The sequence below is a fragment of the Heterobasidion irregulare genome (genome assembly GCF_000320585.1).
Source record: "Heterobasidion irregulare TC 32-1 unplaced genomic scaffold scaffold_10, whole genome shotgun sequence".
In the NCBI taxonomy this organism is placed as follows: domain Eukaryota; kingdom Fungi; phylum Basidiomycota; class Agaricomycetes; order Russulales; family Bondarzewiaceae; genus Heterobasidion; species Heterobasidion irregulare.
This window is the reverse complement of record NW_009258206.1, coordinates 111,651-126,076: the sequence shown is the minus strand read 5'-3', so window position 1 is coordinate 126,076 and position 14,426 is coordinate 111,651. Positions and strand designations below refer to the sequence as shown.

The 14,426-nt window shown below is 65.3% G+C and overlaps 9 protein-coding genes across 9 annotated transcripts; 6 read left to right on the top strand and 3 right to left on the bottom strand.

The window, feature by feature from the left end:
* Window positions 1-144: 144 nt before the first annotated feature.
* On the top strand, window positions 145-690 carry HETIRDRAFT_109354 (uncharacterized protein; the record flags this gene model as incomplete). Its single annotated transcript, XM_009552299.1, has 1 exon — window positions 145-690. One exon carries the CDS (start codon window positions 145-147, stop codon window positions 688-690), a length of 546 nt encoding a protein of 181 aa, XP_009550594.1.
* A 92-nt stretch (window positions 691-782) lies between these two features.
* On the bottom strand, window positions 783-2,069 carry HETIRDRAFT_454451 (uncharacterized protein; the record flags this gene model as incomplete). The annotated part of the gene is made up of 9 exons (XM_009552298.1): window positions 783-823; window positions 876-925; window positions 991-1,318; window positions 1,375-1,460; window positions 1,517-1,548; window positions 1,626-1,648; window positions 1,703-1,736; window positions 1,787-1,827; window positions 1,889-2,069. 9 exons carry the CDS (start codon window positions 2,067-2,069, stop codon window positions 783-785), a joined length of 816 nt encoding a protein of 271 aa, XP_009550593.1.
* A 440-nt stretch (window positions 2,070-2,509) lies between these two features.
* On the top strand, window positions 2,510-3,766 carry HETIRDRAFT_454450 (uncharacterized protein; the record flags this gene model as incomplete). Its single annotated transcript, XM_009552297.1, has 1 exon — window positions 2,510-3,766. One exon carries the CDS (start codon window positions 2,510-2,512, stop codon window positions 3,764-3,766), a length of 1,257 nt encoding a protein of 418 aa, XP_009550592.1.
* Window positions 3,767-4,473: 707 nt separating this feature from the next.
* Window positions 4,474-5,764, top strand: HETIRDRAFT_421241 (uncharacterized protein; the record flags this gene model as incomplete). The annotated part of the gene is made up of 2 exons (XM_009552296.1): window positions 4,474-5,277; window positions 5,336-5,764. 2 exons carry the CDS (start codon window positions 4,474-4,476, stop codon window positions 5,762-5,764), a joined length of 1,233 nt encoding a protein of 410 aa, XP_009550591.1.
* Window positions 5,765-6,290: 526 nt separating this feature from the next.
* Window positions 6,291-7,168, top strand: HETIRDRAFT_326442 (uncharacterized protein; the record flags this gene model as incomplete). Its single annotated transcript, XM_009552295.1, has 5 exons — window positions 6,291-6,600; window positions 6,681-6,738; window positions 6,813-6,905; window positions 6,965-7,034; window positions 7,091-7,168. 5 exons carry the CDS (start codon window positions 6,291-6,293, stop codon window positions 7,166-7,168), a joined length of 609 nt encoding a protein of 202 aa, XP_009550590.1.
* Window positions 7,169-7,260: 92 nt separating this feature from the next.
* Window positions 7,261-9,844, bottom strand: chd1 (choline dehydrogenase1; the record flags this gene model as incomplete). The annotated part of the gene is made up of 11 exons (XM_009552294.1): window positions 7,261-7,355; window positions 7,413-7,637; window positions 7,687-8,157; window positions 8,250-8,362; window positions 8,413-8,520; window positions 8,572-8,615; window positions 8,671-9,033; window positions 9,089-9,165; window positions 9,223-9,282; window positions 9,338-9,477; window positions 9,537-9,844. The coding sequence occupies 11 exons, from the start codon at window positions 9,842-9,844 to the stop codon at window positions 7,261-7,263; spliced, it is 2,004 nt and encodes a 667-aa protein (XP_009550589.1).
* Window positions 9,845-10,515: 671 nt separating this feature from the next.
* On the top strand, window positions 10,516-11,017 carry HETIRDRAFT_243954 (uncharacterized protein; the record flags this gene model as incomplete). The annotated part of the gene is made up of 3 exons (XM_009552293.1): window positions 10,516-10,553; window positions 10,613-10,722; window positions 10,794-11,017. Coding segments are annotated over 3 exons (372 nt in total), but the record flags the coding sequence as incomplete, so codon positions are not given.
* A 232-nt stretch (window positions 11,018-11,249) lies between these two features.
* HETIRDRAFT_460507 (uncharacterized protein) lies at window positions 11,250-12,440 on the top strand. Its single transcript, XM_009552292.1, has 2 exons — window positions 11,250-11,336; window positions 11,389-12,440. The coding sequence occupies exons 1-2, from the start codon at window positions 11,260-11,262 to the stop codon at window positions 12,296-12,298; spliced, it is 987 nt and encodes a 328-aa protein (XP_009550587.1). The 5' UTR covers window positions 11,250-11,259; the 3' UTR covers window positions 12,299-12,440.
* HETIRDRAFT_388600 (uncharacterized protein) lies at window positions 11,836-14,191 on the bottom strand (the record flags this gene model as incomplete). The annotated part of the gene is made up of 8 exons (XM_009552291.1): window positions 11,836-12,485; window positions 12,559-12,718; window positions 12,786-12,909; window positions 12,965-13,269; window positions 13,329-13,458; window positions 13,517-13,661; window positions 13,732-13,930; window positions 13,993-14,191. 8 exons carry the CDS (start codon window positions 14,189-14,191, stop codon window positions 12,437-12,439), a joined length of 1,311 nt encoding a protein of 436 aa, XP_009550586.1. The 3' UTR covers window positions 11,836-12,436.
* Window positions 14,192-14,426: the final 235 nt, after the last annotated feature.

Below are 14,426 nucleotides of genomic sequence, written 5' to 3'. Positions count from 1 at the left end.
AGTGGGATGGGCTTACGAGCAAGGCACGGGTGTGGGCAGAGACAGATCTGTGTGCACCGGGTGCGAGATCGGCACTGGAGGATGCGCCGTCGCGGGGGACTCGGCAGCGGGCCACGGGCGCGGGCGCAGACACAGGAGCCGTGCATGGCCTCGGCGCCGACGGCCGCTGGCCCATCCCCGACGTGCCCCCATTGGCCTGCGCTAGCCCGTCCAATCACCGGACCGGGCGGGGGCATCCCCGATGGCCAGCGCCATGACGTCACGCCTTGCTTGCATAGCGCGATTCGCCGCCCTTGGCCGCCCTCTCCCCCACCCTCACATGCAGTCCCAGCCCTCCCCCGACGCACCCGCACCCGACAGCCCTCGCGCGGTCACCGCACAGCCCCAGCCTGCTCAGCCCATGCTGCCCAGCCAGGCGTCAGACCCCATGCGCCTCCGCGGCGGATGTGTCCCCTGCCCAGTCAGTCTTCTAGCCGTCCCCGCTCCAACTCCGCCACTCACCTCACCTCGGTGCATCACAGGATGGCAGTTTCTGCTGGATCATCCCCGTTCCCTGCTGCTGCTGCTGCGGCTGCTGATCACCTCGGCCCCGCACCGGCTCTTCCCGGCATCCCTTCATTTCCACTTGCTCACTTACTCTCTTTCTCTCATATGTGCTCTTCTCCCTCGGACCCCATCCATCTTCTCTGACCGTTTTCATACACTTCCTCCATACACGCAGTCACGAGCCTTCTGTATCAATACACGCCCTGCACGGCCTTGCGCTTCTGTCCTTCTGCTGCTCACGCGTTTGCGTATTCCGCCTCCGGGTCCACCCCGATCGCTGAATTCCGTCCGTCAGCGACATCGCACCCAACCCGCCCAGCCGCACTCACTGATGTATCCAGAGATGCCCTCGGGCCAGTCGTCATGGATCTCTTCGATGCTGTCCGCACCCGCGTCAGCCACCCCACCCAAGCCGTCACACACCAAAATCAGGCCACCACTCACTCCACGATGGGCGAGAACCCGTCCGCGCTCGCCTGCGCGAACAGCCCGTCGCCCGCGTTCAGCACCCGCGCCTGCGTGTCTCCCGAGTACGGCGCCGACATCCCGATCACGTTCGTCCACTGGTCCGTGAAGAACACCTGCCCGACGTGCGCGACCGTCGTCGCGTTCGCCGGACTCGTCACCCCCGGCCGGTGCACGATCACGTTGATGTGGTTCGCCCCCGCCGACGTGAATCCGGGGAAGATCATCTCGAACTCCGCGATCCCGTTCGAGCCCGTCAGCGTCGCCCCCCGCAAGAACCCCGCCCCGTACGTCCCCACCGCGTTGGCTGCGAGATCCGTGTCAGTCGTCGTCGTCGCATCGCATCGCAGCGTTGCTACGCACGGGCCCACACCTCGACGAGCGTGTTCGGCAGCGCTTCGCACGTCGTCGTGTCCATCAGTCCGATGTCCAGGATCAGCGACACCCCGCTGGCAATTGCAACCGCGTCAGCGCAGGGCGGATCCTGATCAGGGAGTGCGCTCACGCTTGTCCGCCCGTGATCTGTGCCGTGACGGGCTGCGTGGGGGGGGGGGGGGGGGGGGGGGGGGGGCATGTCAGTAGCTAGAGCAGGCTCGCTGCCATAGCGCGCTCACAGCGTTCGGGAGCCAGTTGGCGTCTGCGAGATCAGCATGTCAACAGGGTGCGCGAAACGCTCGCGAGGCGGGCGCACCTTTGGCGACTTCGCCGGCGGTGACGCACGTTGTCTAAACATGTCGTGAACGGACGTAAATCAGATGCCATGCATCACACGAACGTTGTACAGGCCGCTATAGAGCGACCGACGAACAGGGGTGGCTGCAGACAGAACACGGTCAGCCATGCAACAACGCTCGGTGTCCGAAATCATGTCACGAACCGGCCACGGCGCCAGCGAGCACGATCAGAGACAAGAGCTGCATCGTCGCGTTGTGATTCGAGGGGTGTTCAGCGCGCGCGCTCTTGTAGCCCTCGAGAAGGCCAATGGCGAGCGTCCAGCGCGCTGGAGGACCCGCGGATATTTTGCGGAGGCTGGCGCGACGCGTTGGGACGCCAAGCATGGGGGCGTGACCGTCTGCGCATCGCTCTGGAGCCCCGACGGAGGTGACGAAGGGACGATGCTGTTACCTATGCCGCGGTGACGACAAAGGCTATCTAAATATAAGCACGCACAAGCCTGAGCTCGTCATGGGGGTGGGCGCTGCCAGGCACGCCCGCTGCTCTGTCGGGCGTACGGGCACCCCGGGGATGTCCTCTGAGCGGCTCGTGGCAGCTGATGGTTGCTTCACGGAGGAATGTGAGGCGGGGGTCGTCACGTGTCGAGGGGATGCCGGCGCGAGCGTGTTGTTTGGGGCGTGTTTGGCCTAGAGTCGGGGTGGAGGAGCGGACAGTGGCAGCTCGCGGCCAGCTGCACGTCCGCTGCTCTCCAGCACACTAGCGTAGACACGCCCGCTCGGCACCACCGTCCTTTCGTCCACACCACATCTCTACGCCGCCAGCAATGCCCGCCTCACAACGTCTCGCCTTGATCGTTCTCGCCGCTGCCCTCGCCGTGGGTGCCGCACCCTACTCTCTGTCTCCCGGCCGTCCGCCCTATGTCGGCATCCTGCCCGCTCGCCGCAGGGACCTGCTCGCTCCTCTCACTCATGGCAACGACCCCAGCTCCCCTAAGCACGTGGCGGGCATCGGTCTCAAGCGCCAGGCCGACCCCGTCTTCCCCCACACTGTCCAGCTCGTCAACATCGCTCCCTCTGCGCTCGCGTTTCCTGTTCCTTCTCACCCGGGACACCTGGGTCCAGTCACTGTCTCGCTGTCCCCAAGCGAGCATCTCTCCGCGACATCGACCGCTGCCCACCACCCTGCGCCGACCCACCTCGACTCCGCCCCTGGTGCGCTCTCTAGCTCTTCTCAGCCGACAGACTCTCTCCCCAGCTACGGCGCACCCGCACCCACGGACACTCTCATGGCCCCTGGCTCAAAGGGCTCGTTCTTCGAACCCCCGCTCACGCCCCACGACAAGGTCAAGGTCGCCGTCGTCGCCGCCGTCCTCAGCATCATCGTCGGCCTCATCGCCTGCGTCGCCATCGCAAAGCTCACCAGCAACGCTCTCAGGAAACATGGCCGCCGCTACGCACAGTTTGGCGCCCGCTGGCCTGGCGAGGAGTCCGTCCCCAAGGGTTCCGCCGCGGGCGCGGGCTTCGTGAGCTCCGACGGCTCCATGAGCTTTGTCGCAGGCAAGAGCGGCCTCACCTCCCCCGCCGGGTCCCTCTCCAGCATCGGTTCGGGCACCCTCACCCCGCCCCTCACGTCCTTGGACCTCCTCACCGCCTTCCCGAGTCCCCCGCCCAGCGCAGTGCCGTCTTTCCCCCTCCCTGCCGTGCCTGCCCCCCACGTCTCCCCTCTGTCCACGGCGCTCTTGCACACTCCCGTGACGCAACAGCTGACTCTGGAGCCATTCCGGGCTTCCTTTGCGTCCGACACGACCGAGAGCACCAGCCCGTCGCTGTCGCGCAACACCACGGCCGCGTCCGAGGTCGCCGTGCGTGGTGGCCACCGCCGGATGCGCAGCGCGCCGGTCTCGATCGCGGTGAGTGCGGCTCCGAGCCGTGCGCCGAGCGCGGCGCTGACGGTCGTCGGGGAGGAGGGCTTTTGGGACCTCGAGTCGCTCTATCCGGACACGCGGCCCGTGAGCGCGAGCACGAGCAGACGCTCCAGGACGCGGAGCGTGGAGGTGATCAGCGTGAGCTCTAGGATTTAAAGGCTACGGCGGCGGCGGCGGCGACGGCTTGGACACTACCACTATGTATCATTTTTTTTGTATTCGAATCGATAAATTCCAAGGGTTTCGGTCATCTGATTCCAACGCGTGTCGAGAATCCACGTGATGTTGACTTTCACGCGTTTGCCTCGCGTCAGATATCCTCCTCCTCCTCCTCCATCGATTTCTCCTCCTCGCTCCATTTTCTTGAATACGCTGCGCCATGGTCTACAATCCAAAGACACCTATGCACTATCGCTCCAGATCCGACGCCACCTCCTCCAAAACGCCCCTCACGCCGTCTCTCATCGCCGGCCTCAGCAACGTATTCATCGCCTCGCCCACGAAAAGCTCTTCCAAACAGTCAGGCGGCTCGGGAACCCCAAATCCCTTTCTCTCGCGGCCGTCCTCGCCGGTGAAGAGATCGACGTCGGGCGGCATCCCCGTCTCTGCGACGTTGAAGCGTCAGGCGAGCATCGGCGTGATCAGAAAGGGCGGGGTCGAGGCGAAGATGGACGTCGTCTCCAGAGATTACGTCCCGCCGAAGCAAGAGTCCAAGCGATCTCAGTCTCAGCCCGCGAGCGTAAAGGTACTCGATCACGTTCCGTTCGTCTCGAGCCCTCTGATGTCCAGACGCGCAGCGTGACTCGCGAGACCGGTTCATTACTACTCGGGAGGAGACGGACGTGGCGGCGACGCTGGACGCCATGTCTCTCAACCCGACTTCCGCCTCTCCCAGACACACAGCGAGGCTCGCCGCGGCCACGGGCGTGCCGCTCAACCGAAGGGTCCTCGCCTACCACGAAGCCCCGCCCACCGCGACGGACACCACCCTCGCCCAGCAACGCGAGTTTGCTCGCCCGCTCTACGCCCGGCCCGGGTCCCTGCCCTCGTCCAAGGGCGCCGTCACGAACAAGTCGCGAAAGATCGCCACGCAGCCGGAGCGCGTGCTCGACGCGCCGGGCATGGTAGACGACTTTTACCTCAACCTGCTCAGCTGGTCCTCGCTCAACACCGTCGCCGTCGCGCTCGGGGAAAACGTGTACATGTGGAAGGCAGACACGGGCGCGGTCGTGCACATCGGCGAGGCCATCGAGGGCACTTACGTCTCTTCCGTCGATTTCTCAAAGGACGGCACCTTCCTCGGCGTCGGGAACGGCACGGGCGAGGTCGATCTCTGGGACATCGAGGCGGGGCAGAAGCTGCGCACGATGGGCGGGCACCAGAACCAGGTCGCGACCCTCAGCTGGAACGGCCACGTCCTCAGCTCCGGGTGCGGCGACGGCAGCATCTGGCACCATGACGTCCGGATCGCGCGGCACAAGGTCATGGAACTCGTGGGCCACGTGGGCGAGGTGTGCGGGCTCAAGTGGAGGGCGGACGGCGAGCTGCTCGCGAGCGGGGGAAACGACAACGTCGTGAATATTTGGGACGGCAGGTTGGGAGACGTCGTCGAGGGCTCGCGCGGCGTCGCCAAGTGGACGAAGAGGAACCACACGGCCGCGGTCAAGGTTGGTCCCCGTTCCCGTCCACGGCGCCTCGCTTCGTGGCTGACGACGTGCGTGACAGGCCATCGCGTGGTGTCCCTGGCAGCCTTCTCTTCTCGCCAGTGGCGGCGGCACCAACGACGCCACCGTCAACATCTGGAACAGCACCACCGGCGCGCGCTTGCACTCGCTCAAGACACCGTCCCAGGTGACGTCGGCGCAGTGGTCGCCGCACAAAAAAGAGTTTCTGACGACGCACGGGTACCCGACCAACTCGATCATGGTGCACGCGTACCCTTCGCTCGAACGCGTGGCGGAGATTCGCGATGCGCACGATTCGCGCGTGCTGTTCAGCGCCATCAGCCCTGCGGGCGACATGGTCTGCACGGGCGCCGGCGACGAGAACCTCAAGTTCTGGCGCATTTGGGATGCACCGGTCATCAAGAAGAAGAAGGACGGCAAGGAGGGGCGTGGAGGCCTCACTGGATCAGGGATCCTGTCGCTCAGGTGAAGGGGGAGCTGTGCGCCGCGACCGTCTATCTGTCTGCCATGTTTTCTCGCTACGTCCAATCATCTTGTTTGTTATATCGATACACAGGTCTACTCATTCATTCCAGCCCCTTGCGCCCACACTTTCGCGATCTTATCTTTGGATAAACTCGATCATGACTCATAGACGACCTTCGATGCCAGTTCGACATGTGTATGTGTGTGTGTATATGTAAGTGTGTGTGTGTGTGAGGCGAACAATGACCTGGACAACGATGAGCGCAGACGAACCCCTCGTCGCTCTGCGGGGGAGCGCCGGCCGCTTCTCTTGTGTATTCCGGGCCGTCGCGCTTCCACCCGCGGCCGTGCACACAAATCATGGGACACATCCCGCAACGGCCTCGTCGTGGCGCAATGTTCTTCCCTCAAATCAGATTCCCAAAGTGCGAGGCCGTTCCATTAAAGCCGAGCACGGACTCGACGCATTGCTATATATCCATCACACGATCCTCCTCCACCACCTTTGGGCTTTCTCAGTCGCACGCACCATGTCCGGCTTATCGCGATCTAAACTTGCGACGCCGAGCGTCAGCCCGCCGTCCAAGGCTCCCAAGCCATGGGTCGATCCCCACACCATGCCAGACTATGGCGACATCTCAGAGGTCGCGGGCAACGCGCCCGACGTCGTCAAGCGGCTGACGAACAACACGTTCGCGTCGTATGGGGTCGGCGACGAGGGCAGCTTTGCGTACACGGTGGGCAGGGCGGTCAAGTTTGTCGAGGTCAAGGTGGACAGAAAGGAGGGGAGAGGCGGCAGGCTGGAGGCCACGACCGTCTGCGAGGTCGTCGTCGGCAAGGGTGCGTCGCGTCTCGTTTCGTTCGGCCTCTACTGCTCACGCCCGCCCGCCCGCCCGCCCGCCGACCGACGCGCTTGCCAGACATGCTGAACGGCGCGGGCATGATGCACGGGGGGTGCATAGCCTACCTCATTGACAAGTGCGCGCGTCTCTTGCGTGCGTGATCGCCGCGCCTGACCTCTACATATTGGCTCTCGATGACAGCTGTGCCAGCACGCCCCTCCTCGTGCTGGGCCTCATGGAGAACGTAAACGGCGTCGGCGTCACGCAGGGGCTGAACGTCACGTACCACGCGCCGGCGCCGCTGTAGGTCCAGAACGCCGCGCGAATTTCAACCGCGTTCATTCACCCGCATCTGTTCGCAGGGGAACGTGTCTGCGGATCGTCAGCACGTCCGTGACGCTGGGGAAGCGGGTGATGACCGCGCGATGCGAGGTCCGTGCGCGCTCTTTTCAGGTGCGGCGTCGCACATCTGACCGGTTTTGTGCAAGGTCACGGACAAGGCCTCGGGGCGGATGGTCGCCTCGGCCCTGTTGAGCAAGATGCAGCCCATCCCGAACAAACTGTAGCGTCATACCGACGACGCGAGGGAGAGGTGCGGGACTCTAAAGCACGCAGCCTAGCCCGAACGAGACGTGTTCCACCGTGTAATCTTATTCTATCAGTATGTGTACATGGATTGTATTTGCTGTTGACGTCTAGCTGCTCCAATCACACGACGGCGCTCGCGTGGTCCTGTCCGATGAACCGAGCCGCCTGGACAACGCGCATCTCATTAAGCGGGGCCGATTCATCGCGCGGAAATGAACGCACCTGTTCTCCGAGGGCGTAGGCGATGGCCTGGGTGTGGCAGGCGACCGGGAAGGGCACGGCGCCCGTGTCTGCGCGACGCCGACTCGGGAAACGCGCAAAGAGCAAGCACGGGCAGGGACTCACCGGCGACGCGCAAGCCGGTCACGCCCAGCACGCGGAATCGGTTGTCCAGAGCGCCTGCGCCGAACTTGGTCGACATGGGGACGGTGCCGCCAAAGTGCCACACTGCACGGCGGTCAGCGCGGCGGACGCGCGCGCGAGGGATGCGACTCACTGGTGCGCAGGTCCTTCTTGATGAGCTCCAGGAGACCGTCGCGATCGGGCCTCGGCCTCGGCTCGAGGTGCTCCGTCCAGGCGTCGGCCTGGAGGATGTCAAAGGCACGCTCGAGGGCCTGGAGCATGAGCTCCTGGTCGACCTTGTCCTTGAGCTGGTTCAGCACGATCTTGACGGCGGGCGCGGCGCCGGACTTGGCGGTGGCGGGCGCGAGCGACACCGAGCCGCGAGACTTGGGGCGCAGGAGGACGGTCGTGATGGACATGTAGGAGGATTCCAGAGGGTCGGGGGCGGTGGTGAGACCGTGGCCGTAGGTGAGGAAGTTCTCAAAGTGCGGGGTCACGGCGCGCAAGAGCGTGGCGCGCTCGATGGGCGACGCGGATGGATCTAGGCGGGGAGCTGTGAGCGGACGGACCGCGCGCGGGGGATCGAGAGCGACTCGCCATCTTTGAGCAGCGCCTCGATCTCGCGCTGCGCGTTGGTGAAAGCGATCCACTCGTACGGCAAGCCTCGAGGGGGCGCGTCAGCGTAGGGTGGCGAAGAGCGAGGGAGGGCGCGCGTACCGCTCATCATGCCCTTTCCCTCCCGGGCCCAGGTGTGCAGGTGCCTCCCTGCGGTCTTCACGCTGGAGAGGTCTTCGACGGTGTCGGCGCGGTACTCGTCCTTCAGTCGGAAGCTGGTTCTGGTCAGCGGCGCGTGCACGGACGAGCGGCGGAGAGGGCTCACGAGAGGTCCATGAAGGGGTGCTCCCACATCTGTTGCCCGATGGTGGGCGAGTCGACGACGAGGGAGACGCCGTGTTCGGCGAGATGGGCGGCGGGGCCGATGCCGGAGCTGGGGGAGGCGTCGCTTCAGCGTGCGAGAAGGGCGTGGGCGACGACGTACAGGAGCAAGAGGTAGGCGCTCTGGATCGCGCCGGCGGTGAGGATCTGCGAGGTCGGTCAGTGCGAGGGTGCGGCAAGGGTCGAGGGTCGCGATCCGCACCACTTCTCGCTTGGCGTGCACCGCGCCGGCGCTCGTCTGGACGCCAATCGCCCTGGGCGGCTGCTCCTCGCTGAAGAGGATCTTGCTCACGCGGAGCCCGGTCCATATCTCGAGACGCGTCTTTGCGGGATCGACGGTGGCTCCAAAGTAGCCGTTGGCGGAGGAGCGGGTGCCCTTGTCGTCGACGTTCTCGACGAGCTCGGTGTAGCCGAGCATGGGGCCGCCGTTGACGTCGTCGTACTTGGCAAAGCCGGCCTGCTTGTACGACTGCTCTGCGACGGAGGACCAGCGCTGGGTGCGCGGGGTCTGGGAGATGGCGCGGATGGAGATGGGGTTCTGGGAGTCTTTCGAGCGCTTCTCGATCTGTGGGGGAGACGCGTCATCGTGGCCGGACCGGGGGCGGATCGGGCGGGCGCACCTGCTCGTAGACGGGGACGATCTTCTCCCAGGAAAAGTCTGGGTTGTCGACGAGGTCCGCAAGGAGGTCATAGTCGTCTTTGGAGCGCGCGTGTCAGGGGGAGAGCGCAGGACGCGGGACGCTCGTGTGCGCACCTTTAGGACCGCGGGTCCAGATGGCCCAGTTGATGCAGGAGGACCCGCCGAGGACTCTCCCTGCCAGAAGCATCAGCGGGAACCGGGGGCGAGGCGAGAGAGGAAGGAGACGGACCGCTGTTGATGTCGATCTCGCGGCCGGTGAAGGGTTCCTCGGGGGCAGAGCGGTACTGGGCGTCGAACTGGGAAAAGTGGAGGGAGCGGGTCTGGAGCGGGGCGTTGACGCAGTTGCGCAGTTCCGGATTCTGGTCGACGCTGCACACGGGGATCAGCGCGCGGGGACACACGGGGGAAGGGCGGGCGGGGGCACGGACGTGACGCCCTCCTCGAGCAGCAGGACGCTGAACTTTCCGTCCTGGGCGAGACGGGCGGCGAGGGCGCAGCCCGAGGGTCCGCCGCCTACGACGACGAAGTCGAACTCGGGGGTGATGGGCGCGCCGTCTTTGGAGAACTTTGCGGAGCGAAAGGAGGAGTGCTGGGAGGAGAAGACGACGTTGGACATTGCGGGTGGGGATTGGGGAAGGAAGGCACGGCGATGGACCTGGTTATAAGGCGTGCACACGGAAGGAAGGGATTTAATCAGATGCGAGGCAGTTATGTAAATGGCATTCTTGTGCTGCATTCGCGACGCGAGACTGCAGTCGCACGCAAACGCGCGGCGGTGCCCTGACCAAGGCGTGCAGAGTGGCTAGGGGCCGACGAATGCATATTATTCGAGCAGCTACGCAAGGGTCGAATGGGATGCACACGCAGCGAGAGCAAAAGAGTGGGCGCGTAACGTCCTGGGTTGTCGGGGGAGAGCGCCGAGCTGGACGGATTGGACTCGGAGTTTGAGGAGGTTCGAGGATGCGCAATCGCGAGCGATCGGAGTTGCGCTGCGGGGCCTGTGACCTTGCAGCCTCGAGGGAGGAGGCGGGGGGCAGTATATATCAATCTTCGAGGGGAGGAGGCCGAGTATCAACCCTCGAGGGGAGGAGGCCGAGTGCGAGTGCGAGTGCCAATGCCAGTGCCAGTGGGGGGGCGTGGGAAACGCACATGGCGTCGGGAGCGTCTTCCGCTCCGAGCCTCTTGCGCCGACCACGTCCGTCCTCTCGCCAGCCGCCATGCCATCCCCAGCACGCGCTCTCCTCCGCCCTCTTCAAGGCCTCGCCCGGGGCCCCCACCTTCGCCCCAGCGCCCGGTCTCGCCCACCGGCGCAGTCTTCGTCGCGGTTCCACACCAGCAGCGGTGCGCTCCCCGTGTGCGTCTGTGTGCGTCTGTGTGCTGACGTTCTCTCTCTCTGCACCAGTCGCGCGACACGAAGGGATCGTGCGGCCAGAGCCCGGCACCGGGTGGGTTGGCGTGTTTGTCATGCGTCGTTCGTCGTTCGTCGAGGCTGACGGCGGAGCAGGATCAAGGTGCACTTCAAGGACGCCAAGGGAGGGCTGATCAAGACGGTCGAGGCGAACGAGGGCGACGACATCTTGGCGGTCGCGCACGAGTATGACATCGACCTGGAAGGTGCGCACGGTTTCCCCCCGCTCTCTCATCCGCACGGCTCCGACGACTGCTGCTGCTGCTGCTGCTTGCAGGGGCGTGCGAGGGCTCAGTGGCGTGTTCGACGTGTCACGTGATCCTGTCGCCGGAACACTACGATCTGCTGCCCGAGCCAGAGGACGACGAGAACGATATGCTGGACATGGCGTTTGGGCTGACGGACACGAGCCGGCTGGGGTGCCAGGTGCGGCTGAGCGCGGCGCTGGACGGGGTGACTGCGACGCTGCCTGCTGCGACGCGGAACATGTTTGTGGACGGTGAGTGCTGTGGCGGGGGTCGCGGCGGGGCGCACGTGTGTGTTGACGGATTCGATCAGGGAAAAAGCCGACGCATCACTGACTCGGAGGCGCTGGAGCGGAGGGGCGCGGCTGGAGCGGCGGTGTGCGGCGGGGCGCGGCGGCGTGTGTGCGGCGTGTTATCTGCTCGCGGTGGCTTATCACGGCGAGGACATTTACTACCGGATGTACTCCCGAATCGTGCGCAATATACAGGGGAGCTGCCATGCCGGAGTCGGGTGCGACGGTCGAGGGCGATAGCGCAGGCGGCGACAGCCCGCCGTGGCTGCCGCCGAGGCGAGAGTCTGTGCGCCGAGTTGATAAAGCAAAGGGCGCCGAGTTGATAAAGCCAAAGGTTAGAGGCCGTGCAGGTTATGGATCCCCTCCTCGCGCCGCGTCCTCAGCCCGTCCGCCGCCACTCCACCGCCGTCCCTGCTCGCCGCCTCTCCCGTCCCTACCGCTCCTCGCCCCTCGCCGGGCCCGCCCTCTCCCCCAGCGGCGCCCTCGCAGACCCCCCGCGCGTGTCCTCCTCCCCCAACCTCAACACCCTCTCGACCCTCCCGCCCCGCCGCGCCACCGTCACCGCACGCAGCGAGCACGTCCCTCGTCCCTCTACCTCCCCCGCCCCCTCCACGCCCCCCTCCAAGCGCAGCTCTCTCTCTCTCCGGTTTTCCCGCCGTGCCTCGTACTCCCCCTCCACATCGGCCTCGTCGTCGTCGTCGTCGTCGTCGTCGTCTCCACCCCCTCCCGTCCCCGACCTCCCCTCCCGCCGCCGCCGCTGCTCCATCGCCGCCGCCGCCGCCGCCCCCTCCACCTCCCGCGACCCCGCAGAGAACTGGCTCTCCGCCACCGCCGCACCCAAATTCTCCCGTCTCGGCCTCGCCGCAGACGGCGTCGTCCTCCCCGTCTCCGCAAAGGCCTACGCCGCCTCCATCTCCTCCCGCCGCGATCGCCCCGAGCGCCCCTCCTCCCCCATCAGCGTCCGCTCCGCAGACTCCGCAGACTCCCGCTCCGCCCTCTCCCTCGCCCGCCGCCCGAGCGACACCAGCCTCGACACCAGCCCCCCCGCCTCCACCGGCTCCAGCTCGCGCTCCCCGCGCGTACACTGGTCCCCGTCCCCAGACGACCAAGAGGAGGGGGACGCGACGACCGCGATCACCCCCGCTGCCGTCGCACCCGGCAAGCGCCCGCGCCCACGCTCCCTGCGCCGCGCCTGGAACAAGCTCCTCCTCGCCCTTCGCGTCCCACGCGTCAGGGCCCCGTAGCGCGCGCCACGTCATCTTCTTGCTGTTTTTATCCTCCGATCCTCACTTAGACGCTGCCTGCAGGCAGATGCCTCACACACGCTCCTTTCTTGTTCACGATATATATATACATACCCGAATCTATGGTTCCAATGATACCTACATGGGCACAATAGGCGCGCTGCCCTTTTCCAAAGCCGTCCGCAAGCTGCACCCGCGCCCGCGCCCGCGCGCCCGTCAGTGTCCGGCTCGCGTGTGCGCGGAGGCGGAACGTGACGCACCTATAGTCGTCGCCGTTCTGCGTGATGTACCGCACCCAGGGCAGCGCCTGGTACCCGCTCTTCTCGACAATCTTGAGATACCGCACCTGGATCCCGGACACCGTAAAGTACGGGATCTCAAACTTGACCGTCAGCGGCGCCCGCTTCTCCACGTCTTGTTCTGCGCGCCGCGGTGGTCAGCCGGTGGGACGCGCGACGATGAGCGAACGTGGAGGGGGGGGGCGCACCTGATTTCACGCTCGGCAGCCCAAAGTGCGCGCGCATCAGAAACTCGCGCCCGCCTCCCAGCTGCTTGATCTTCCACACGAACGCCGACTTGTCCGGCGCGTACTGCACAGAGCCCGTCGACGCCTGTTTTAACCGTCAGCGTGCATCAGCAGCGCGTGTCATGATCTTGCGCACTCACCCTAAACTTGGGGCTGTCCGCGTCGTCGGGCACGGGCACGTAAATCTCGACGTTGTTCGCCGTGCTCCGCCGCTTGAACTGCGCCTTGACCTTGACCATGTACTCCACGCGGCTGCCCTTGTGGTTCTCGACCGCCGCCTCGACCCACACCAGCGGCTTGACCGCCTGCGAGAGCCGGTACGACATGAGCTCGAATTCGCCGTCCGGCGGGATAAACGAGATCGTCCGGTCGTTTTCGAACCGCGACAGCCGCACGCACTGGTGAAACTTGACGTCCTCGAGCTCGATCGACTTGCCGCGCGAGGCTGCGAGCGAGTGAGTACACGAGTGAATGAGAGCGCTGCGCGCGCGCGCGGGGACGCACTTCGGCCGGTGGTCTCGAACATGACCTTGTCGTTCAGGCCTAGCCGGAGCTCGGGCATGCCAGACAGGTAGCACTTCATCTTGACCGCGCCGAGAATCTCGGAGCGCACGACGTTGCCGTTCGCGTTGACCTAAGGGGGGTGCACGGGTGAGCGGCGATCGGCAGCAGGACGAGGGGGGCACACAGACGAGCAGATTGACGCTCTCGATGACGTCGAGGAAGACCTCGTTCTTGCGGTAGCGGATGCCCTCCGAGCGCCAGGAGACGGCGTTGGTGACGGCCATGGGCGGGCGGACCTGGATCTCGAGCTTGTGCGACTCTTGCGTGATGTATCTGGGCAGAGGGCAGATGAGGGGGGGGGGGGGGGGGCAGCGCGAGCGGAGACGGGGAGGGACAGACGCACTCTTGGAGGATCTTGCTCTCCGTCGTCTGGGGATAGCCAAAGTCCATCATCTCGTCCATGAGCTCGTAGATGATGACAAAGTTGTCGCGGATGGACTCCTCCTCGAGCTCCTTGAAGTACTCGACGAGGACCTGGGACAGGCGGTGCAGGAAGAGGATGATCTCGGCCGCATTGGAGTTTCGGCGGGACAGGGCAAGGACTGCGCACGCGCGGTTCGACGAGCGAGGTCAGAGGAAGAGAGAGAGAGAGAGAGGCACGCACGGTAGAGGTTGGAGTGGCGGATGTGCATGTAGTTTATGCCCTGATTGGAGAAGCAGGGCGTCACCTGCTGGCCCTCCTCCTCGATGTCGAGGATGAGCGGGAGGAAGCGGTCGATGTAGGAGGCGGGGACATCGTCGCGGTAGGAGCGCTGAATGAGTGGTTTGCCCTTGAGGTCGAGGATCGCTATCAAGCTGGCCATGCACGCCACAGCTCCCGTCCCGCCACCGTCTCACCCGCCTCGTCCTCCGACCGGTCTCTTTCAAGTCTCATCCATCCCTCTGCCTCTCCCCGCGTGTCTGTCTGGGCACGCACGAAAAGCGATCCCGAGGGGCCGACGCTTCTTGCGCCTCGAGCCAGAGTTTCGCTCGGCGAGTCCAATAGCATAATACGCAAAATGTACATAGCAGGTGCTGAACGTCTCGCCTGCCCCCGTC